Here is a 22946-nt window from a genome sequence, read left to right as displayed (position 1 = left end):
TTAATTAAAAGTTCTTTTGTAAAAATTCTGTCCCGGCGCCTCCTTAAGGCACGGGGGGAGGGGCTGCGGGAGGGGGCGGGGTCAGGGCTGACCCCGCCCACCAGGCCACGCCCACAGCAGGAGCCCCCACAGGGACCCCCCCAGGACCCCCTCACCCGCGGCCAATCCCAGAATGCCCTGCGGCCACGCCCCCTCATTAACCCGGCCACGCCCCCCGGGTGTCCCAAATGAGATCGAGGCGGGGGCGGGGCCAAGCTCGGCTTTATTTGGGGAGGGGTCCCGGGGGGGGTCACAGCATTTTCCTCATCAGCTCCTCGGCTTCCAGAACGTTCCGCAGCTCCGACTCCAGCTGGGACAGCTGGGGGGGGGGGGTCAGGGTGGGACCCTCCCCAAAAACCCCCCAGGACGCCCTGAAATCCCCCCAAACCCCCGAAAATACCCCAAAATACCCCAAAAAACCCCAAGCCCCTCCCACAGCCCCCAAACCCCCCAAAAACCCCCCTAAAACCCCCCCTGACCCCCCAAACACCCCAAAAATCCCCTAAAAAGCCCCAAATCCCCCCCTAAAATCCCCTAAAAAAACCAAATCCCACCCAAAATCCCCCCAAAAGCCCCAAATCCCCCCCTAAAATCCCCTAAAAAAACCAAATCCCCCCCACAATCCCCCAAAAAGCCCCAAATCCCCCCCAAAATCCCCCAAATGCCCCAAAATCGCCCCCCGTGCCCACCTTGGCCTCGTCGCTCTCCTGCACATGGGGCGGAACCTTCTGGGCGTAGCCGGGGCCCCCCCGGCGCTCCCGGAGCCGCTCCAGGGCCCGGCCGAGCTCCAGGCGGCGCCCCCCGAGCCGGGCCAGCTCCGAGGGGGGGTCCACGATGCCCTGAAATGGGGGGAAAAACACAAAAATTGGGAAAAAACCTGAAAAAGCGAGAGAAAACACCCCAAATATGGGGGAAAACACCCCAAAAATGGGGGAAAACACCCCAAAAATGGGGGTGAAATCGTGACACTGCCCCCCGAGCCGGGCCAGCTCCGAGGGGGGGTCCACGATGCCCTGAAATGGGGGAAAAAACACAAAAATTGGGAAAATCACCTCCAAAAAAAACCCCGAAAAAATGGGGTGGGGTGGGGCTGTGACAGCCTGGAGATCTTGGGGACCCCAAAGTGACCCGGAAGTGACTCTAAAACTCCAGAAAGTGACCCCAAAAGCCCACACAGGGACCCCAAATTCCCACACAGGGACCCCTAAACACCACAAAGTGACCCCAAAGCGACCCAAAAATTCACAAAGTGACCCCAAAGTGACCTTAAAACCCCCCCAAAGTGACGCCGACCCCCACAAACCGACCCCAAACCCCCCAGGCATCACCCTGTCGGCAATGACGTCACCCCGCTGACGTCACGGGTGGGCGTGGCTCACCTGCAGCAGCAGGTGCCCCGTGCAGCGCTCGGACGCCAGGGCCCAAAACTGCACAAACCGAGCCCAAAGTGACCCGAACCCCCCCAGACTGAGCTCCCCGCCCCCCCCGATGACGTCATCAGTGGGCGTGGCTCACCTGCAGCAGCAGGTGCACCGTGCAGCGCTCGGACGCCACGGCCACGGCGCAGCCCGGGGGGGGCTCCCGACCCCCCCCCAGCAGCTGCACCGAGCCCACCCCCCCCAGCGCCCGCAGGAGCCCCCGGCAGCGCCGGGCCCGGGACCCCCAGGATGGGTCTGGGGTCTGCAGGAAACCTGGGGGGGCAGAGAGAGGGGGGGGGGGTTGGAGACCCCCGGAAAGAACACCCAGAAACCCTGGAGACCCCCGGGAACACCCAGAGAACCCCAGAGAGCCCCGGAGACCCCCAGAGACCCCCGGAAAGAACACCCAGAAACCCTGGAGACCCCTGAGACCCCTGAGACCCCCGGAAAGAACACCCAGAAACCCTGGAGACCCCTGAGACCCCCGGGAACACCCAGAGACCCCTCAGAGCCCCTGAGACCCCTGGAGACATCACCCAGAGATCCCCAGATGACCCCAGACCCCCATTTGAGCCCCCATTTGAGCCCCCAAACTCCCATTAAGCCCCAATTAAACCCCCCCAAATCCCTGGTTCAAGCCCCCAGACCCCTATTTGAGCCCCCCAAACTCCCATTAAGCCCCCCCAAACCCCTGCTTCAGCCCCCCGAAGCCCCCAGGACCCCTCCCCAGCTCACACTGGGGCCTCTGGCGGGTCAGGCCGTGTGCGGCCCTCAGAGCCCTCACGATGCTCAGGACCCCCAAACTCCCATTAAACCCCCATTAAACCCCCATTAACCCCCCCATACCCCTGGTTCAAGCCCCCAGACCCCCATTTGAGCCCCCCAAAGCCCCCCAGGCTCACACTGGGGCCTCTGGCGGGTCAGGCCGTGCGCGGCCCTCAGAGCCCTCAAGATGTTCAGGACCCCCAAACCCCCATTAAACCCCCATTAACTCCCCCCATACCCCTGGTTCAAGCCCCCAGACCCCCATTTCAGCCCCCAGACCCCCATTTGAGCCCCCCAAAGCCCCCCAGGCTCACACTGGGGCCTCTGGCGGGTCAGGCCGTGCGCGGCCCTCAGGCTCCTCAGGGCCCTCACGATGCTCAGCACGAACTCCATGGTGGCCTCGGCCTCCTCGTCCTGCCAGCAAAACTGGGGGGGACAGAGGAGGGGGTGGCTTAGGGACCCCCTGGGACCCCCGAAACAGCCCCAGGGACCCCCTGGGACCCCCAAAACGGCCCCAGGGCCCAAAACAGCCCCAGAAACCTCCTGGGACCCCCGAAACAGCCCCAGCAACCCCAAAACCCTCCCAGTGACCCCCTGGGACCCCCAAACCCTCCCTAAGGACGCCCAAAATAACCCCAGGACCCCCCTGAGGCCCATAAACACCCTCAGGAACCCCCCAAATCCCCCTCAGGACCCCTCAAATCCCCCTTTGAACCCTCCAAACACCCCCAGGATCCCCCAAATCCCTGTCGGGACCCCCCAATTCCCCCCAAATCCCCCCCAGGACCCCCCAGTCCCCCTCAGGACCCCTGCCCACCTGCTCGGGCTCGGGGAACGGGGCCAGGCTGACGCTGGGGGGCGCGGGGGCGGCGCGGGGCAGGCGCTGCCAGAGCTCCTCGGCCAGGAAGGGCATGAAGGGGGCCAGGAGGCGCAGCCCCGCCTCCAGGCAGGTGAGCAGCGCGGCCCTGACGGCCTCCGGGTCACCTTCATCATCATCATCGTCATCGTCATTGAAATCAGCACCCCAAAAAACCCCAAAATCCCCACAAAATACCCCAAAAAACACCCAGAAATGAAACCAGCCCCGCCTCCAGGCAGGTGAGCAGCGCGGCCCTGACGGCCTCTAGGTCACCTTCATCATCATCATCGTCATCGTCATCGTCATCATTGAAATCAGCACCCCAAAAAACCCCAAAATCCCCCCAAAAAAACCCAAAATCCCCCAAAAAACCACCCAGAAACCCCCAGAACTGACACCTGCCCCAACCTGCCCGGGTCAGCAGGGTGCTCCGGGTCACCTTCATCATCATCATCATCAGCACCCCAAACCCCCCGAAAAAAACCCCAGGACCCCCCAAAATCCCCCGCCCCTCCCCCTTGCGTGGCCCCTCCCCCTCACCTCGCTCCTCCTCCTCCTCCTCCTCCTCGTCGTGCCCCTCCCCCTCCTCGCGCGGCCCCTCCCCCTCCTCGCGCGGCCCCTCCCCCCCGGGCTGGGCGGGGCTCGCTCGGGCCAGCACCGGCTTCACGCATTCCTGGGGGGGAGGGGAAAAGAGGGTCAGAAACCCCAAAAAACGGCCCCGAAAACCCCAAAAAACCAACCCGGGAACCCCAAAAACCACCCCGGGACCCCAAAAACCATCCCGGGACCCCAGGAAATACCCACAGACCCTAAAACACCGACAGGGACCCCAAAAACCACCCCGGGACCCCAGGAAATACCCACAGACCCTAAAACACCGACAGGGACCCCAAAAACCACCCTGGGAACCCAGAAACCACCCCGGGAACCAAAATACCCCCCAGGGACCCCAAAAAAACCCCAGAGACCACAAAAAAACACCCTGGGAACCCCAAAAACCACCCCGGGAACCCCAAAAACCAGCCAGGATTGCCAAAAACCACCCAGAAGCCGTGCACGGCCATGGTGCCCCATAGAGCCCCATAACCCCAGTGTCCCGAATGTCCCCCCAATGTCCCCAGTGTCCCCAATGTCCCCAATGTCCCCATGGTGTCCCCAATGTCCCCATGATGTCCCCATACCAGGTAGACGTCACAGAGCTCGTAGACCCAGAAGCCGTGCACGGCCGTGGTGGCCCCATAGAGCCCCATAACCCCAATGTCCCCAATGTCCCCCCAATGTCCCCAGTGTCCCCATGATGTCCCCATGATGTCCCCATACCAGGTAGACGTCACAGAGCTCGTAGACCCAGAAGCCGTGCACGGCCGTGGTGGCCCCGGGGAAGTCGAAGGCGCCCAGGGCGGCCCCGCAGCCCCGCACGGCGCGGCTGAGGCGGCTCCGGACCCAGCGCTCGGCCAGGGACCAGCGCGGACACTGGGGGGACACAATGGGGACACAATGGGGACAGTGGGGACAGTGGGGGGGACATGGGGACACGGGGACAGTGGGGACACAATGGGGACAGTGGGGACAGTGGGGACAGTGGGGGGGACATGGGGACACGGGGACAGTGGGGACACAATGGGGACAGTGGGGACAGTGGGGACAGTGGGGGGGACATGGGGACACGGGGACAGTGGGGACACAATGGGGACAGTGGGGACAGTGGGGACAGTGGGGGGGACATGGGGACACGGGGACAGTGGGGACACAATGGGGACAGTGGGGACAGTGGGGACAGTGGGGGGGACATGGGGACAGTGGGGACAGTGGGGACACAATGGGGACAGTGGGGACAGTGGGGACAGTGGGGACAGTGGGGACACAACGGGGACAGTGGGGACAGTGGGGACATTGAGGGGTCAGCAAACCCCAATGGGTTGGGGATGGGGTGGGGTCTCAGCCCCATAACTGGGGGGTCCCAGGGGGTCCCGGGGGGTTTTGGGGGTCCCTGTGCCTCCGGGGGGGGCTCAAGGGGGTTCAGGGGGGTTCAGGGGGTCCCAGGGGGGTTCAGGGGGTCCCGGGGGGTTTTGGGGGTCCCGGGGGGTTTTGGGGGTACCTCTGTATCCGGGGGGGGCTCAGGGGGGTTCAGGGGGTCCCAGGGGGGCTATGGGGGTCCCGGGGGGTTTTGGGGGTACCTCTGTATCCGGGGGGGGCCGGGGGGCTCAGGGGGGTTCTGGGGGCTCAGGGGGGCTATGGGGGGGTCCCGGGGGGTTCTGGGGGTCCCGGGGGGTTTTGGGGGTACCTCTGTATCCGGGGGGGGCCGGTAGCCCGGGCCCAGCGCCCGGAGCACGAACCGGGCCCCGTTCCAGACCTTGTTACAGAAATGGCGATAGCCCAGAACCCGCCCCACGTCCAGGTTGATGTCCCGGCCTGGGGCAAAAATGGGGCAAAATCGGGGGGTTTGGGGTAAAATGGGGGGTTTGGGGCAAAACAGGGGGTCAGGGGTGGGTTTGGTGAGGTTTTTGGGGGGTCTGGGGTGATTTGGGGCAGTTTTGGGTTGATTTTGAGGCGATTTGGGGCAGTTTTGGGATGGTTTTAGGGTGATTTGGAGTGATTCGGAGCAGTTTTGGGGTGTTTTGGGGTGGTTTTGGGGTGATTTGGGTGTGTTTAGGATGTTGGGGATGGTTTGGGTCGGTTTCAGGGTATTTTTGGGGTGATTTGGGGTGATCTGGGGTGGTTTTGGGGTGTGTTTGGGGTGATTTGGGTGTGTTTAGGATGTTGGAGATGGTTTGGATCGGTTTCAGGGCGTTTTGGGGTGTTTTGGGTCGGTTTTGGGGTGTTTTGGGGTGTTTTGGGTCGGTTTCGGGGTGTTTTGGGTCGGTTTCGGGGTGTTTTGGGGTGTTTTGGGTCGGTTTTGGGGTGTTTTGGGGTGTTTTGGGTCGGTTTTGGGTCGGTTTCAGGGTGTTTTGGGTCGGTTTCAGGGTGTTTTGGGTCGGTTTTGGGGTGTTTTGGGTCAGTTTCGGGGTGTTTTGGGTCGGTTTCGGGGTGTTTTGGGGTGTTTTGGGTCGGTTTCAGGGCGTTTTGGGGTGTTTTGGGTCGGTTTCGGGGTGTTTTGGGTCGGTTTCGGGGTGTTTTGGGGTGTTTTGGGTCGGTTTCGGGGTGTTTTGGGTCGGTTTCGGGGTGTTTTGGGGTGTTTTGGGTCGGTTTTGGGGTGTTTTGGGTCGGTTTCGGGGTGTTTTGGGGTGTTTTGGGTCGGTTTCGGGGTGTTTTGGGTCGGTTTCGGGGTGTTTTGGGGTGTTTTGGGTCGGTTTCGGGGTGTTTTGGGTGTTTTCTGTGTACCCTGGGCTGTGTAGGCGCAGAGGGCGAAGCGCAGCGCGTCCGTCCCGCACTCGGGGATCCCCTCGGGGAAGTCGCGTTTCTGGGGGGGCAAAGGGGATAAAGACCCCCCAAAACACCCCAAAACCTCCCCCAAAACACCCCCAAACCCTCTCCAAAACACCCCCAAAATCTCCCCCCAAACCTCCCCCAAAACACCCCCAAAACCCCCAAATCCACCCCAATTCTCCCCCAAATCTCCCCCAGACCCCCCCAAATCCACCCCAAACCCCCCTGGAACCCCCCCCCCAAATCCACCCCAAGTGCCTCAAATTCCCCCTTGACCCCACCAGAGCCCCCAAATCCACCCCAAATCTCCCCGAAATCCCCCCAAATCCACCCCAAATATTCCCCCCAAATCCCCCTGGACCCACCCAGATCCCCCCAGATTCCTCCTGGACCCCCCAAATCCCCCAAATCCCCCCCAAATCCCCCCCAAATCCCCCCAAATCCCCCAAATCCCCCCCAAATCCCCCCAAATCCACCTCAATTCTCCCCGAAATCTCCTTGAAATCCCCCCAAAATCCCCCCAAAATCCCCCCAAAACCTCCCTGAAATCCACTCCAATTCTCCCCCCCAAATCCCCCAAATCCCCCAAATCCCCCCATTTCCCCCATTTCCCCACCTGTCCCTCCCGCGCCCGCTCCAGCTCGGCCGGGTCCAGGTTGCTGCTCTCCAGCTGCTGGTGCAGCTCCTGACGGGCGTTTCGGGGATTTTGGGGATTTTCGGGGATTTTTGGGGTTTTTGGGGGGATTTTGGGGGGTTCTGGGGGGGGTCCTGGGGTGATTTTTGGGGGATTTGGGGGGTATTGGGGGAGGTTTTGTGGGATTTTGGAGGATTTTAGGGGGATTTTGAGGGACTCTGGGGGATTTGGGGGATTTTGGGGAATTTTTGGATTTTGGGGATTTTTGTGGGGGGGGGGGGTTGGGGGATTTGGAGGATTTTTGGGGTATTTTGGGGGCATTTGAGGGGATTTTGGGGGCATTTGAGGGGATTTTGGGGATTCTGGGGGGTTTTGGGGTGGATTTGTGGATTTTAGGGTTTTTTGGGCGGGTTTCGGAGGATTTGGGGGGATTTTGGAGTTTTGGGGTTTTTTTCCAAGGTTTTTGGAGGATTTTGGGGGTGATTTGGGGAATTTTTGTGGGATTTGTTTTGGTATTGGGGGATTTGGGGGGTTCTTGTGGATTTTGGGGGGATTTTGTGGGGTTTTGGGGTCATTTGGAGGATTTTGGGGGGATTTTGGGGGGATTCTGGGGGCGTTTGGGGGGATTTTTGTGGGATTTTTTGGGGAGTTTGGGTGATTTGGTGTTTTTGGGGCTTTTGGGGTGGTTTGGGGGGTTTTTGTAGGTTTTGGGTGGTTTGGGGTGGTTTTGGGGTGTTTTTGGGTGTTTTTGGGTGTTTTTTAGGTTTTGGGTGTTTTGGGGTGGTTTGGGGGTGTTTTGGGGTGTTTTTGGGGTGTTTTTTAGGTTTTGGGTGTTTTTGGGTGTTTTTGGGGTGGTTTGGGGTGTTTTTGGGGTGTTTTTGGGTGTTTTTGGGTGTTTTTGGGTGTTTTTGGGTGGTTTTTGGGTGGTTTTTGGGTGTTTTTGGGTCCCACCTGCAGCGTGACCCCCGTGATGACGTCCAGGGGGTCGATGACGTTGCCCAGGGATTTGCTCATCTTGCGGCCGTGGGCGTCGCGCACGATGGCGTGAAGGTAAACCTGGGGACGGGGGGGACGGGGGGGGACAGGTGAGACACCTGGGGGGACAGGTGGGGACAGGGACACACCTGGGGGGACAGGGACACACCTGGGGACAGGTGAGACACCTGGGGACAGGTGGGACAGGTGAGACACCTGGGGGGACAGGGACACACCTGGGGACAGGTGAGACACCTGGGGGGACAGGGACACACCTGGGACAGGTGGGACAGGTGAGACACCTGGGGACAGGGGGGACAGGTGGGACAGGTGAGACACCTGGGGGGACAGGGACAGACCTGGGGGGACAGGGACACACCTGGGACAGGTGGGGACAGGTGGGACAGGTGACACACCTGGGGATGGCGGGGCCAGGGCGTTTTGGGGGGATTTTTTGGGGTTATTTTGGGGGCTATTTTCACGGTGGTTTTTGGGGTGAATGCGGGCAGTTTTGGGGTGAATCCGGGTGGTTTTGGGTCCCACTTCGCGGAACGGGAGTTTCCTGGTCAGGGCCAGCCCCAGCATCACCATTGGGGTGTTTGGGGTTATTTAGGGAGGATTTTGGGGTTTTTTAGGGTGGGTTTGGGGTCATTTTCGGGGATATTTTCGCGGTTATTTTTCGGGGTGGTTTTTGGGGTGAATGCGGGCGGTTTTGGGTCCCACCTCGCGGAAGGGCAGTTTCCCGGTCAGGGCCAGCCCCAGCATCACCATTGGGGGGTTTGGGGTTATTTAGGGAGGATTTGGGGTTATTTAGGGTGGGTTTGGGGTCATTTTCGGGGATATTTTCGCGGTTATTTTTCGGGGTGGTTTTTGGGGAGAATCCGGGCGGTTTTGGGTCCCACCTCGCGGAACGGGAGTTTCCCGGTCAGGGCCAGCCCCAGCATCACCACTGAGGATTTTGGGGTTTTTTAGGGTGGGTTTGGGGTCATTTTTGGGGATATTTTCGCAGTTATTTTTCGGGGTGGTTTTTGGGGTGAATGCGGGCGGTTTTGGGGTGAATCCGGGCGGTTTTGGGTCCCACCTCGCGGAAGGGCAGTTTCCCGGTCAGGGCCAGCCCCAGCATCACCATCCTGGCCACCCAGAAGAAGAGGATGTCGTGCCCGGTCTCCAGCAGCGAGCCCGGGTAGAAACGCTCCAGGTCCGGGGTCTGGGGGACCCCAAAGTGAGGACGGGACCCCCAGAAAAACCCAAAACACCCCCAAAACCACCCCAAAATCCCCCCCAAAACCCCCAGGGACTCCCAAAACCACCCCAGGGACCCCAAAATGAGAACAGGACCCCCCAAAAACCCCAAAATCCCCCCAAAACCACCCCAAAATCCCCCCCAAAACCCCCAGGGACTCCCAAAACCACCCCAGGGACCCCAAAGTGAGGACGGGACCCCCAAAAAACCCCAAAACACCCCCAAAACCACCCCAGGGACCCCCAAAAACCACCCCAGGCACCCCAAACCCCAACAGGGACCCCCAAAAACCCCACAGGGGCACAGGGGGACCCCAAAATGAGGATGGGACCCCCAAAAAACCCCCGAATTCCCCCCAGGGACCCCCAAATCCCCCCAGAGACCCCCAAAATTGCCCAAATTCCCCCCAAATTTGCCCAAATCCCCCAGAATTGCCCAAATCCCCCCAGAATTGCCCAAATCCCCCCAAATCGCCCCCGACCCCCCCAGCCCCCACCTGCTCGGGCCAGCCGAAGATGGAGAAGGGGAAGAGGCCGGAGGAGAACCAGGTGTCCAGAACGTCCTCGTCTGGCCGGACAGAGTGACCAGAGTGACCAATGGAGTGACCATCAGTGACCACAGGGACCAATGGAGTGACCAGAGTGACCAGAGTGACCACAGGGACCAATGGAGTGACCAATGGAGTGACCATCAGTGACCAACAGAGTGACCAGAGTGACCAACAGAGTGACCAATGGAGTGACCATCAGTGACCAACAGTGACCATCAGTGACCAACAGTGACCATCAGTGACCAATGGAGTGACCAAAGTGACCAATGGAGTGACCACCACAGGGACCACAGGGACAGCAGGGCCAAGGAGTGACCAGGGGTGACCACCAGGCTCAATTTCCCCCAAAAACTCAGATTTTTTTCCCCATTTTTTGCTCACAGTCCCTCCCAGTCCCCCCCAGTCCCTCCCAGTCCCTCCCAGTCCCCCCCAGTCCCTCCCAGTCCATCCAAGTCCATTCCCAGTTTATCCCAGTCCCTCCCAGTCCCTCCCAGTCCCCCCCAGTCCATTCCCAGTCCCCCCAGTCCCTCCCAGTCCATTCCCAGTTTATCCCAGTCCCTCCCAGTCCCCCCCAGTCCATTCCCAGTCCCCCCCAGTCCGTTCCCAGTTTATCCCAGTCCCCCCAGTCCCACCTTGTCTCAGCCTGACCAGCTCGGGGCTGACCCCGAACGCTGCGGCCGCTTTGGCCCGAGCCTCGTCCGGGGAGCGCCCGCTGACCCAGAACCGCTCATCTTCATCCTGAGGGACCAAAACCGCCCAAAATCATCCCAAAACCACCCCAAAACTGACCCCAAAACCCTCCCTGACCCAGAACCGTTCATCTTCATCCTGAGGGACCAAAACCGCCCAAAATCGCCCCAAAATCACCCCAAAACTGACCCCAAAACCCTCCCTGACCCAGAACCGTTCATCTTCATCCTGAGGGACCAAAACCGCCCAAAATCGCCCCAAAACCACCCCAAAACTGACCCCGCTGACCCAGAACCGCTCATTTTCCTCCTGCGACCCCAAAACCGCCCAAAATCACCCCAAAATCACCCCAAAAGTGACCCCAACCCCCCCTGAGCCCCTCCCCAGCCCCGCCCAGCCTCACCTGTCCAGGTGGCACCTGGGGGTCATCGATGGTGACGAAATAGGCGGGGATGCGATGGCCCCACCAGAGCTGCCGGGAGATGCACCAGTCCCTGCACAGGTGGGACACAGGTGGGACAGGTGAGGGACAGGTGAGAGACAGGTGAGGGACAGGTGAGAGACAGGTGAGACAGGTGAGGGACAGGTGAGGGACAGGTGGGGGACAGGTGAGGGACAGGTGGGGGACAGGTGAGGGACAGGTGGGACACAGGTGGGACAGGTGAGGGACAGGTGAGGGACAGGTGGGGGACAGGTGGGGGACAGGTGAGGGACAGGTGAGGGACAGGTGGGGGACAGGTGAGGGACAGGTGAGACAGGTGAGGGACAGGTGGGACACAGGTGGGACAGGTGAGGGACAGGTGGGGGACAGGTGGGGGACAGGTGAGACAGGTGAGAGACAGGTGAGACAGGTGAGGGACAGGTGAGACACAGGTGAGGGACAGGTGAGGGACAGGTGAGACAGGTGAGAGACAGGTGAGGGACAGGTGGGGGACAGGTGAGGGACACGTGAGGGACAGGTGAGAGGTGAGCACACCTGGGGCAGAGCCTCACCTGTGTCCATCCAAGTGAACCAGGTGTGGGGCAGGGTTATGGGGCAGGTGTGGGCGTGGTTATGGGCGTGCTTATGGGGTTTTCTCTCACCTGATGTTGTCCATCCAGGTGAACCAGGTGCGGGCGTGGTTATGGGTGTGGTTATGGGTGTGGTTATGGGTGTGGTTATGGGGCAGATTTGGGGCAGGTTTTGGGGCAGGTTTGGGGCTCTCTCTCACCTGATGTTGTCCATCCAGGTGAACCAGGTGTGGGTGTGGTTATGGGTGTGGTTATGGGTGTGGTTATGGGTGTGGTTATGGGGCAGGTTTTGGGGCAGGTTTTGGGGTGGATTTGGGGCGGTTTTGGGGCTCTCTCTCACCTGATGTTGTCCATCCAGGTGAACCAGGTGCGGGCGTGGTTATGGGTGTGGTTATGGGTTTGGTTATGGGGCAGGTTTTGGGGCAGGTTTTGGGGTGGATTTGGGGCAGGTTTTGGGGCAGGTTTGGGGCTCTCTCTCACCTGATGTTGTCCATCCAGGTGAACCAGGTGCGGGCGTGGCCGGGCGGGTGCAGCCTCAGGTCCCCCCTGCGCACGGCGGCCGCCGCGGCCCCGGCCAGGCCCTGGCAGCGCACGAACCACTGGGGCACGGCCCGGGGCTCCAGGACGTCCTTGGAGCGGCTGTGGGACAGGTACAGGGTCACCTGTGACACCTGAGTGACACCTGTGTGACACCTGAGTGACACCTGTGTGACACCTGTCAGCTATTGTTATCCATTGTCATCACTGGGGCACGGCCCGGGGCTCCAGGACGTCCTTGGAGCGGCTGTGGGACAGGTACAGGGTCACCTGTGACTCCTGAGTGACACCTGTGTGACACCTGTCATCCATTGTTATCTATTGTCATCTATTGTTATCCATGGTCCCCACTGGGGCACGGCCCGGGGCTCCAGGACGTCCTTGGAGCGGCTGGGAGAGACACCTGAGTTACCTGAGTGACACCTGAGTGACACCTGTGACACCTGAGTGACACCTGAGTGACACCTGAGTGACACCTGAGTGACACCTGTGACACCTGTGCGACACCTGAGTGACACCTGAGTGACACCTGAGTGACACCTGTGTGACACCTGTGAGACACCTACTGTTATCTATTGTCATCTGTGTCCCCAGGTGTGTCCCAGGTGTGTTACCTGTCCCCAGGTGTGTCCCAGGTGTGTCCCAGGTGTGTCCCCAGGTGTGTCCCCAGGTGTGTTACCTGTCCCCAGGTGTGTCCCAGGTGTGTCCCCAGGTGTGTCCCCTGTCCCCAGGTGTGTCCCCCTCACCTGCAGATGGGCACCACCATGGGGTTCTCGGTCACGCCCCGGAACAGCCCCCGCTCCTTGAGGGTCTCGAGCAGCGCCCGGCGGGCCTGGAACCGCGGCATGCCCTGGGAGAGTGACCAGAGTGACCACTGAGTGACCACTGCGTGACCATGAGTGACCATGAGTGACCACAGCCAGCCCAGAGTGACCACAGTGACCACTGAGTGACCACAGCCCCACCGAGCGGGCCTGGAACCGCGGCATGCCCTGGGCAGAGTGACCATGAGTGACCAGAGTGACCATGAGTGACCACTGAGTGACCATGAGTGACCATGAGTGACCATGAGTGACCAGAGTGACCATGAGTGACCACTGAGTGACCATGAGTGACCATGAGTGACCATGAGTGACCATGAGTGACCACTGAATGACCACAGTGACCACAGCCCCACCGAGCGGGCCTGGAACCGCGGCATGCCCTGGGCAGAGTGACCAGAGTGACCAGAGTGACCAGAGTGACCACTGAGTGACCATGAGTGACCATGAGTGACCATGAGTGACCACTGAGTGACCACTGAGTGACCATGAGTGACCACAGCCAGCCCACACTGACCACAGTGACCACTGAGTGACCACAGCCCCACCGAGCGGGCCTGGAACCGCAGCATGCCCTGGGCAGAGTGACCAGAGTGACCATGAGTGACCACTGAGTGACCACTGAGTGACCATGAGTGACCATGAGTGACCACTGAGTGACCACTGAGTGACCACTGAGTGACCACAGTGACCATGAGTGACCACAGTGACCATGAGTGACCAGAGTGACCATGAGTGACCATGAGTGACCACTGAGTGACCACTGAGTGACCATGAGTGACCACTGAGTGACCACTGAGTGACCAGAGTGACCATGAGTGACCAGAGTGACCATGAGTGACCACTGAGTGACCACTGAGTGACCACTGAGTGACCACTGAGTGACCACAGCCAGCCCAGAGTGACCACACTGTCCACTGAGTGACCACAGCCAGCCCAGAGTGACCACAATAGCCCAAAATAGCCCAAAATACCCTGAAATTACCCAAAACACCCCAAAATAACCCCAAAACACCTCAAATCCCCCAAAATTAACCAAAAATGACCAAAACACCCCAAAACGCCCCAAAACGCCCCAAAACGCCCCAAAACGCCCCAGACTGACCAGGAAGGGGGCGGGGACGTTGACCATGGCGCCGTCCTCGCCGATGACCGCGGCCACGCCCAGCCCGTGGCGCTGCCCCACCTCGAAGTCGACGGCGTCGTGGGCGGGGGTGATCTTGACCGCGCCTGGGGGCGGGGCCAAGCGTTGGGACACGCCCCCCGCGGAGGAGGGACACGCCCAGCCCGGCCACGCCCATGGGTGTGTAACCCTTTAGGCCACACCCACAGGAAACACGCCCCAAAAAGAGCCACACCCGATCAGGCCACGCCCCTCTAAGCCACACCCCAAAATGGCTGCGTGCTAAGGGAGACACACCCCTAAATAACCACGCCCACCTAAGCCACACCCCCAAATGGCCACACCCCAAAACTGCCCACTCCCAATCAGGCCACGCCCGTTGAAGCCACACCCCAAAATGACCACACCAAATGAGGCCACGCCCTTTCAAGCCACACCCCAGAGCAGCCACACCCCAAAATGACCACACCCAGACACACCCCTCTAAGCCACACCCTAAATAACCACACCAAACCTGACCACGCCCCTCCGAGCCACACCCCAAAACAGCCACGCCCCTTTAAGCCATACTTCTCTAAGACACACCCCCTCCAAGCCACACCCAAACCAGCCCCACCCAAAGAGGCCACACCCCTATAAAACCCCAGACCCCGCCCCCCCCGAGGCCCCGCCCCCGAGGCCCCGCCCCTCACCAGTGCCAAACTGGGGGTCCACGAAGGCGTCGTGCAGGATGGGCAGGACCCGCCCCGTGATTGGGTGACGCACGCTCCGCCCACGCAGGTGCTGGGGGCGGGACAGAGGGGGCGGGGCCGTCAGGGGGGATGGCCACGCCCAGCTGGGAACGGGCCCGGCCACGCCCACTCTGGGGCACCACGGCCACACCTGGGCAGGGGCTGCCCCTCACCTGGGACGGGGGGGTCAGGGGTGCTGGCCACGCCCACAGGTGAGCCCAGCTGTGCCCAGGTGTGCCCAGGTGTGCCCAGGTGTGCCCGGGTGTATCCCAGGTGTGCCCAGGTGTGCCCAGGTGAGCCCAGGTGTGCCCGGGTGTATCCCAGGTGTGCCCAGGTGTGCCCAGGTGTGCCCAGGTGTGCCCAGGTGTGCCCGGGTGTATCCCAGGTGAGCCCAGCTGTGCCCAGGTGTGCCCAGGTGTGCCCAGGTGTGCCCGGGTGTATCCCAGGTGAGCCCAGCTGTGCCCAGGTGTGCCCGGGTGTATCCCAGGTGTGCCCAGGTGTGCCCAGGTGTGCCCACGTGTGCCCGGGTGTATCCCAGGTGTGCCCAGGTGTGCCCAGGTGTGCCCAGGTGAGCCCAGGTGTGCCCGGGTGTATCCCAGGTGTGCCCAGGTGTGCCCGGGTGTATCCCAGGTGAGCCCAGCTGTGCCCAGGTGTGCCCAGGTGAGCCCAGGTGTGCCCGGGTGTATCCCAGGTGTGCCCAGGTGTGCCCAGGTGTGCCCAGGTGAGCCCAGGTGTGCCCGGGTGTGCCCAGGTGTGCCCAGGTGAGCCCAGGTGAGCCCAGGTGTGCCCAGGTGAGCCCAGGTGTGCCCAGGTGTGCCCGGGTGTATCCCAGGTGTGCCCAGGTGTGCCCAGGTGTGCCCAGGTGTGCCCGGGTGTATCCCAGGTGTGCCCAGGTGAGCCCAGGTGAGCCCAGGTGTGCCCAGGTGAGCCCAGGTGTGCCCAGGTGTGCCCACGTGTGCCCACGTGTGCCCACGTGTATCCCAGGTGTGCCCAGGTGTGTCCAGGTGAGCCCAGGTGTGCCCAGGTGTGCCCACGTGTATCCCAGGTGTGCCCAGGTGTGCCCAGGTGAGCCCAGGTGTGCCCACGTGTATCCCAGGTGTGCCCAGGTGTGTCCAGGTGAGCCCAGGTGTATCCCAGGTGTGCCCAGCTGTATCCCAGGTCCCCCAGGCGCCCCCAGGTACCCCAGGTGTATCCCAGGCGCCCCCACGTGTGCCCAGGTGTATCCCAGGTATATCCCAGGTGTGCCCAGGTGAATCCCAGGTGTGCCCAGGTGTGCCCAGGTGTGCCCACGTGTATCCCCGGTGTGCCCAGGTGTATCCCAGGTATATCCCAGGTGTGCCCCAGGTGCCCCCAGGTACATCCCATGTGTATCCCAGGCACCCCCAGGTGTACCCCAGGTGCCCCAGGTGCCCCAGGTGCCCCCTCCTCACCTGGTACCGGGGGTCCTCGGGGTGCACGGCCACGGCCTCGTCCCCCAGCATCGTCTCCAGGCGCGTCGTGGCCACCACGACCTCGGGGGGCTCCCCCTCACCTGGGCAGGGGGCGCGTGGGGGACCCCAAACAGAGACCCCCCCAGAGACCCCCCCAGAGACCCCACGGGGACCCCAAACACACAGGGACCCCCAGGGACCCCCAGAGACCCCCCTCAAATCCCCAGGGACCCCAGGGAAGCCCGCAAATCCCACAGGGACCCCCATGGATCCCCTAAATCCTCAGAGACCCCACAGACCCCCCCCAGGACCCCCAAAGCCCCCAGACCCAATTACCAGCGCCCCCCTCCAGGGGGTCCCAAAGCCCCCAGGACCCCCCAGAACCCCCCCAAGCCCCCAGACCCAATTACCAGCGCCCCCCTCCAGGGGGTAGGCGAAGGCCACCAGGACCCCGAACTCCACGGGCTCCTCATAGCCCGGGACCCTGAGCAGGGTGCGGCCCCCCAGCTCCTTCTTCTCCACCTGGGGACCCCAAAAACGCCCAAAATTACCCCAAAAACCCCGGTGAAACTCCCAAAAACCCAGCTCCTTCTTCTCCACCTGAAACACCCCAAAAACGCCCAAAATTACCCCCAAAAACCCCAGTGAAACCCCCCAAATAACCCCAAAAACCCTAAACCCCCCCACCTCCGTCTTCTCCACCTGGGAACCCCAAAAACGCCCAAAATAACCCCAAAAACCCTAAACACTCCCAGCTCCTTCTTCTCCACCTGAGAGACCCCAAAAACATCACTGAGAACCCCCAAAATTACCTCAAAAACCCCAATGAGACCCCCAAAATTACCCCAAAAACCCTAAACCCCCCCACCTCCATCTTCTCCACCTTAGAGACCCCAAAAACGCCCAAAATTACCCCAAAAACCCCAATGAAACCCCCCAAAATAACCCCAAAAACCCTAAACACCCCCAGCTCCTTCTTCTCCACCTGGGAACCCCAAAAACACCCAAAATTACCCCAAAACCCCAATGAAATCCCCAAATTAACCCCAAATCCCAACTCCTTCTTCTCCACCTGAGAGACCCCAAAAAACGCCCCAAAAACATCCTGAGACCCCCCCAAAAAAACCCCACGGAGACCCCAAAAGCCCCCCCAGACCCCCCAAAACCTCCAGAGGGGGTTTGGGGGTCCCGGGGCCGGATTTTGGGGTGTTTTGGGGGATAATTTTGGGGTATTTTTGGGATATTTTTGGGGTATTTTTGGGGTGTTTTGGGGGTATTTTTGGGGTATTTTTTGGGGTATTTTTGGGGTGTTTTTGGGGTGTTTTTGGGGTGTTTTGGGTACCTCAATGTCCGAGATGGCCGAGCGCAGGGCGCAGCTCCAGTGCACGATCCCAGGGGATTTTGGGGTGATTTTGGGGTGATTTTGGGTGTGTTTTGGACAGTGATTTGGGGGCTGTTTTGGGGATGTTTTTGGGGTATTTTTGGGGATATTTTTGGGGTGATTTTGGGCGTTTTTGGGTACCTCAATGTCCGAGATGGCCGAGCGCAGGGCGCAGCTCCAGTGCACGATCCCAGGGGATTTTGGGGTGATTTTGGGTGTATTTTGGGCAGTGTTTTGGGCAGTGATTTGGGGGCTGTTTTGGGATATTTTTGGGGTGGTTTTGGGCGTTTTTGGGTACCTCAATGTCCGAGATGGCCGAGCGCAGGGCGCAGCTCCAGTGCACGATCCCAGGGGATTTTGGGGTGATTTTGGGTGTATTTTGGGCAGTGTTTTGGGCAGTGATTTTGGGGGCTGTTTTGGGATATTTTTGGGGTGTTTTGGGGGTATTTTGGGGGTATTTTTTGGGGATATTTTTGGGGTATTTTTGGGGATATTTTTGGGGTGGTTTTGGGTGTTTTTGGTACCTCAATGTCCGAGATGGCCGAGCGCAGGGCGCAGCTCCAGTGCATGATCCCAGGGGATTTTGGGGGTTTTTTGAGGGATTTTGGGGTGATTTTGGGTGTGTTTTGGGCAGTGATTTTGGGGGCTGTTTTGGGGATATTTTTGGGGTATTTTTGGGGATATTTTTGGGGTGATTTTGGGCGTTTTTGGGTACCTCAATGTCCGAGATGGCCGAGCGCAGGGCGCAGCTCCAGTGCACGATCCCAGGGGATTTTGGGGTGATTTTGGGTGTATTTTGGGCAGTGTTTTGGGCAGTGATTTGGGGGCTGTTTTGGGATATTTTTGGGGTGATTTTGGGTGTTTTTGGTACCTCAATGTCCGAGATGGCCGAGCGCAGGGCGCAGCTCCAGTGCACGATGCGCCGGCTCCGGTAGATCAGGCCCTGCTCGTGCAGCCTCACGAAGGCCTCGGTCACGGCCCGGCTCATTTTCTGCGGGTCAGGGGGGGTCAGCGGGGTCAGGGGGGGTCACGGGGGGTCACGGGGGGGTCACGGGGGTCAGGGGGCTCTGGGGACCCCCCACTCACGGGGTCCATGGTGAAACAGGCGCGCTCCCAGTCCATGGAGGCTCCCAGGCGCCGCAGCTGCTGGTAAATGCGGTCGCCCTTCCTGGGGGGCAGCGCGGGGTCACACGGGGTCACGCGGGGGTCACGCGGGGGTCACTCAGGGGTCACGCGGGGGTCACGCGGGGGTCACACAGGGGTCACGCGGGGGTCACGCGGGGGTCACTCAGGGGTCACGCGGGGGTCACGCAGGGGTCACTTGGGGGGTCACGCGGGGTCACTCAGGGGTCACGCAGGGGTCATTTAGGGGTGCCCTGGGTCACTCTGGGGTCCCTTTGCGTCCGTGGGTCACCTTGGGGTCACTTTTAGGTCCTACTACAGTGCCAGGGGTCACTTTGGTCACTCAGGGGTCCCTTTGGGGTCACTCTGGGGTCCTGGGGATGACTTTGGGGTCACTCAGTGGTCACTCAGTGGGGGTCACCCCGGGGTCACTCACTCGTCCTTCCAGCGCCACACCCCCCCAGCAGTCCGGGGTCACTCAGGGGTCCCTCAGTGGTCACCCAGTGGTCCCCCAGTGGTCACACCCCCCATTGGTCACCCATTGGTCACCCATTGGTCCCCCAGTGGTCACACCCCCCATTGGTCACCCAGTGGTCACCCCGGGGTCACCCAGTGGTCACACCCCCCATTGGTCACCCATTGGTCACCCCGGGGTCACCCAGTGGTCACACCCCCCATTGGTCCCCCAGTGGTCACCCCGGGGTCACTCACTCGTCCTTCCAGCGCCACACCTCGCCCAGGAAGGCCTCGCGGCCCAGCTGGTGCCGAGTGAGGCCCCGGGAGCGCAGCAGGCGCCGCTCCACGACCACCTGGGTGGCGATGCCGGCGTGGTCACAGCCCGGGGCCCAGAGCGTGGTCAGCCCCCGCATGCGGTGCCTGCAGGGACAGGGGGACAATGGGGACAGTGAGGGGACACTGGGGACACTGGGGACAATGGGGGCATTGGGGTCACAGCCCGGGGCCCAGAGCGTGGTCAGCCCCCGCATGCGGTGCCTGCAGGGACAGGGGGACAATGGGGACAATGAGGGGACACTGGGGGGATTGGGGGGATTGGGGACATTGGGGACAATGGGGGCATTGGGGACAATGGGGACAATGGGGGCATTGGGGACAATGGGGCATTGGGGGCATTGGGGGCATTGGGGGCATTGGGGGCATTGGGGACATTGGGGACAGTGGGGACATTGGGGTCACTCAGGTCATTGTGGACATTGGGGACATTGGGGTCATTGTGGACATTGGGGACATTGTGGACATTGGGGACATTGGGGTCATTGTGGACATTGGGGACAATGGGGACATTGGGGACATTGGGGTCATTGTGGACATTGGGGACAATGGGGACATTGGGGGGATTGGGGACAGTGGGGACAATGGGGACAATGGGGACATTGGGGGTATTGGGGGGATTGGGGACAATGGGGACAATGGGGGCATTGGGGGCATTGGGGACAGTGGGGACACTGGGGGGACATTGGGGTCACTCAGGTCATTGTGGACATTGGGGACATTGGGGACATTGGGGACATTGGGGACAATGGGGACAATGGGGACATTGGGGTCACTCAGGTCATTGTGGACATTGAGGGCATTGGGGTCACTGTGGTCATTGGGGTCACTCCACAGATCTCAGGTGGCCACTGGTGACCATTCTGTGGGTCACTCTGTGGTCACTCTGTGGTCACTCTGTGGTCACTCTGTGGTCACTCTGTGGTGACTCCCCTGTCCCTGACGGTCACTGTGGTCGCTGCAGTCACTGTGGTCACTCCCCATGCCCAGCGGTCACTCATGGTCACTCATGGTCACTCAATGGTCACTCATGGTCACTCACCAGCGGGTCAGCGTGTCCTGGATGGCCACGGTCAGGGCGTGGCCCAGGTGCAGGGTCCCTGTCCCCAATGGTCACTCAATGGTCACTGTGGTCACTCCCCATGCCCAGTGGTCACTCATGGTCACTCATGGTCACTCATGGTCACTCAATGGTCACTCAGTGGTCACTCATGGTCACTCAATGGTCACTCAATGGTCACTCATGGTCACTCACCAGCGGGTCAGCGTGTCCTGGATGGCCACGGTCAGGGCGTGGCCCAGGTGCAGGGTCCCGGTGACGTTGGGGGGGGGGAGGCACATCACGAACACCCCCCGGGGGTTGGGGGCGTCCAGGGAGCGCTGGGGGGCACAGGGGGGGTCAGGGGGGGCTTGGGGACCCCCAAAAACCCCCAAAACACCCCAAAAACCCCCAAAACTGCCACAAAAACACCCCAAAAACCCCCCAAAACCGCCCCAAAAACACCCCAAAACCGCCCCAAAAACCCGCACTAGGGACCCCCAAATCCGCCCAAAACACCCCCAGAACTGCCCCAAACACCCCCAAAACTGCCCCAAAAACCCCCCAAAACTGCCCCAAACACCCCCAAAACTGCCCCAAACCCCCCAGAACTGCCCCCAGACCCATTTAAACCCCCCAGACCCATTTAAGCCCCCCACTCACGCCCCACTCGGGCCGGAAGAAGCCCTCGTGCTCCCACCAGCTGTACCAGGGCTGCCCCAAACCCCCCAAAACTGCTCCAAACTGCCCCAAAACTGCCCCAAACCCCCCCAGGATGCCCCCAGACCCATTTAGAGCCCCCCAGAGCCCCCCAGGACCCCCACTCACGCCCCACTCGGGCCGGAAGAAGCCCTCCTGCTCCCACCAGCTGTACCAGGGCTGCCCCAAACCCCCCAAAACTGCTCCAAACTGCCCCAAAACTGCCCCAAACCCCCCCAGGACGCCCCCAGACCCATTTAGAGCCCCCCAGAGCCCCCCAGGACCCCACTCACGCCCCACTCCGGCCGGAAGAAGCCCTCCTGCTCCCACCAGCTGTACCAGGCCGCCTCCACGTAGCCGGGGCTGTAGCTCTCGGGCAGGGGTCCCCCCACGTCTGGGGAGGGGTCCCGAGGGGTCAGGGCCCGGCCCCGGAGCCCCCCCAGACCCACTGAGGTCCCAAAACCCCCCCCCAAACCCACCCAAAATCCCCCCAAACCCTCCTGAGATCCCCCAAACCCCCCAAACCCTCCCCAAAATCCACCCGAGACCCCCCCAAACCCTGCTGAGACCCCTCCCAACACCCCAAAGCCCCCCAAGGAACCCTCCCAACACCCTCTGAGACCCCCCAGACCCCCCAAAATCCACCCAGACCATCCCCAGACCCCCCAAACCCTCCCCAAAATCCCTCTGGGCCCCCCCAAACCCTCCTGAGATCCCCCCCAAATGCCCCCAAACCCTCCTGAGACCCCCCCCAAACCCTCCTGAGACCCCCCCAGATCCTCCCCAAACCCTCCTGAGACCCCCCAGAACGCCCCCAAACCCTCCTGAGACCCCCCCCAAACCCTTTCCAAGCCCCCCCGGGCCCCCTCCTCACCCTTCTTGCAGCCGGGGGGGGTGGGGGTCTCGTAGCGCAGCCCCTGCAGCTCCCGCCGGGCCCTGCTGGGCTTGGCCTTGGCCTGGGCCTGGGCCTGGGGGCGTCAGGGGGGGTCAGGGGAGCCCCGGGACCCCCCCAGGGACTCCCCGGGACCCCCCGGGACCCCCCCACCTGCAGCTGCCGGTTCTTCTCCTGTTTCTGCTGGAATTTCTCCATCTTCTCGCGTTTCTTGGCCTCCTTCTTCAGCTGCGCCGCGCTCTTGGCCGGGCCGGGGGGCGCGGCCGGGACCCCCCCCGGGACCCCCCCCGGGACCCCCCCCCGGGGCGGCTCTGGTGGGCGGGGAGGGGGGAAAAGGGGGGGTCACGGTGTGGGACCCCCAAAATCTCCATTTTCCCTCCCCAAAATATCAATTTACCTCCTCAAATTGCTCCCAAAATCTGCATTTTCCCCACCCCAAAATCTGCATTTTCCCTCCCCAAAATATCAATTTACCTCCTCAAATTGCCCAAAAATCTGCATTTTCCCCACCCCAAAATCCCAATTTCCCCCCCACCTCAAATCGCCCCAAAATCTCCATTTTCTCTCCCCAAAATCCCAAATTCCCCCCCTCAAATCGCCCCAAAATCTGCATTTTCCCACCCCAAAATCTCCATTCCTCCCCAAATCTCCATTCCCACCCCCCAAATTTCAATCCCCCCCCCAAAATCCCCCCCAAAATCTCCATTCCCCCCCCCAAATCCCCCCCAAATCTCCATCTCCCCCTTCCCCCAAACCCCAAAATCCCCGCATTTCCCCCCAAATCCCCATTTCCCTCCCTCCCCGTGACCCCCCCCAGCCTCACCGGGGGTCT

At 61.4% G+C, this 22946-nt stretch overlaps 1 protein-coding gene across 2 annotated transcripts; it reads right to left on the bottom strand.

Annotated features, from left to right (window-relative positions):
• Positions 1–243: 243 nt before the first annotated feature.
• Positions 244–22382, bottom strand: VARS1 (valyl-tRNA synthetase 1). 2 transcript variants are annotated; one of them, XM_066570600.1, is made up of 28 exons: positions 22268–22382; positions 22097–22190; positions 21516–21616; positions 20740–20864; positions 19407–19571; positions 18660–18741; positions 18445–18564; positions 16603–16714; positions 16193–16293; positions 14724–14814; positions 14014–14138; positions 12834–12937; positions 12031–12189; positions 10943–11033; positions 10482–10587; positions 9796–9866; positions 9138–9263; positions 8033–8137; positions 7064–7132; positions 6403–6481; positions 5366–5493; positions 4402–4554; positions 3622–3754; positions 3040–3206; positions 2537–2648; positions 1555–1730; positions 729–878; positions 244–358 (listed from the first exon to the last, which is right to left on the bottom strand). In XM_066570600.1, the coding sequence occupies exons 1-28, from the start codon at positions 22310–22312 to the stop codon at positions 290–292; spliced, it is 3159 nt and encodes a 1052-aa protein (XP_066426697.1). In that variant the 5' UTR covers positions 22313–22382; the 3' UTR covers positions 244–289. The 2 variants fall into 2 exon arrangements, with proteins under 2 accessions (XP_066426697.1, XP_066426696.1); XM_066570599.1 differs by lacking the exons at positions 21516–21616; positions 22097–22190; positions 22268–22382 and adding an exon at positions 21187–21226.
• Positions 22383–22946: the final 564 nt, after the last annotated feature.

This window comes from Molothrus aeneus, unplaced genomic scaffold (genome assembly GCF_037042795.1).
Source record: "Molothrus aeneus isolate 106 unplaced genomic scaffold, BPBGC_Maene_1.0 scaffold_30, whole genome shotgun sequence".
In the NCBI taxonomy this organism is placed as follows: Eukaryota; Metazoa; Chordata; class Aves; order Passeriformes; family Icteridae; genus Molothrus; species Molothrus aeneus.
Note: the sequence above shows the minus strand (reverse complement) of the source record. Positions and strands in the feature narration are given on the sequence as shown.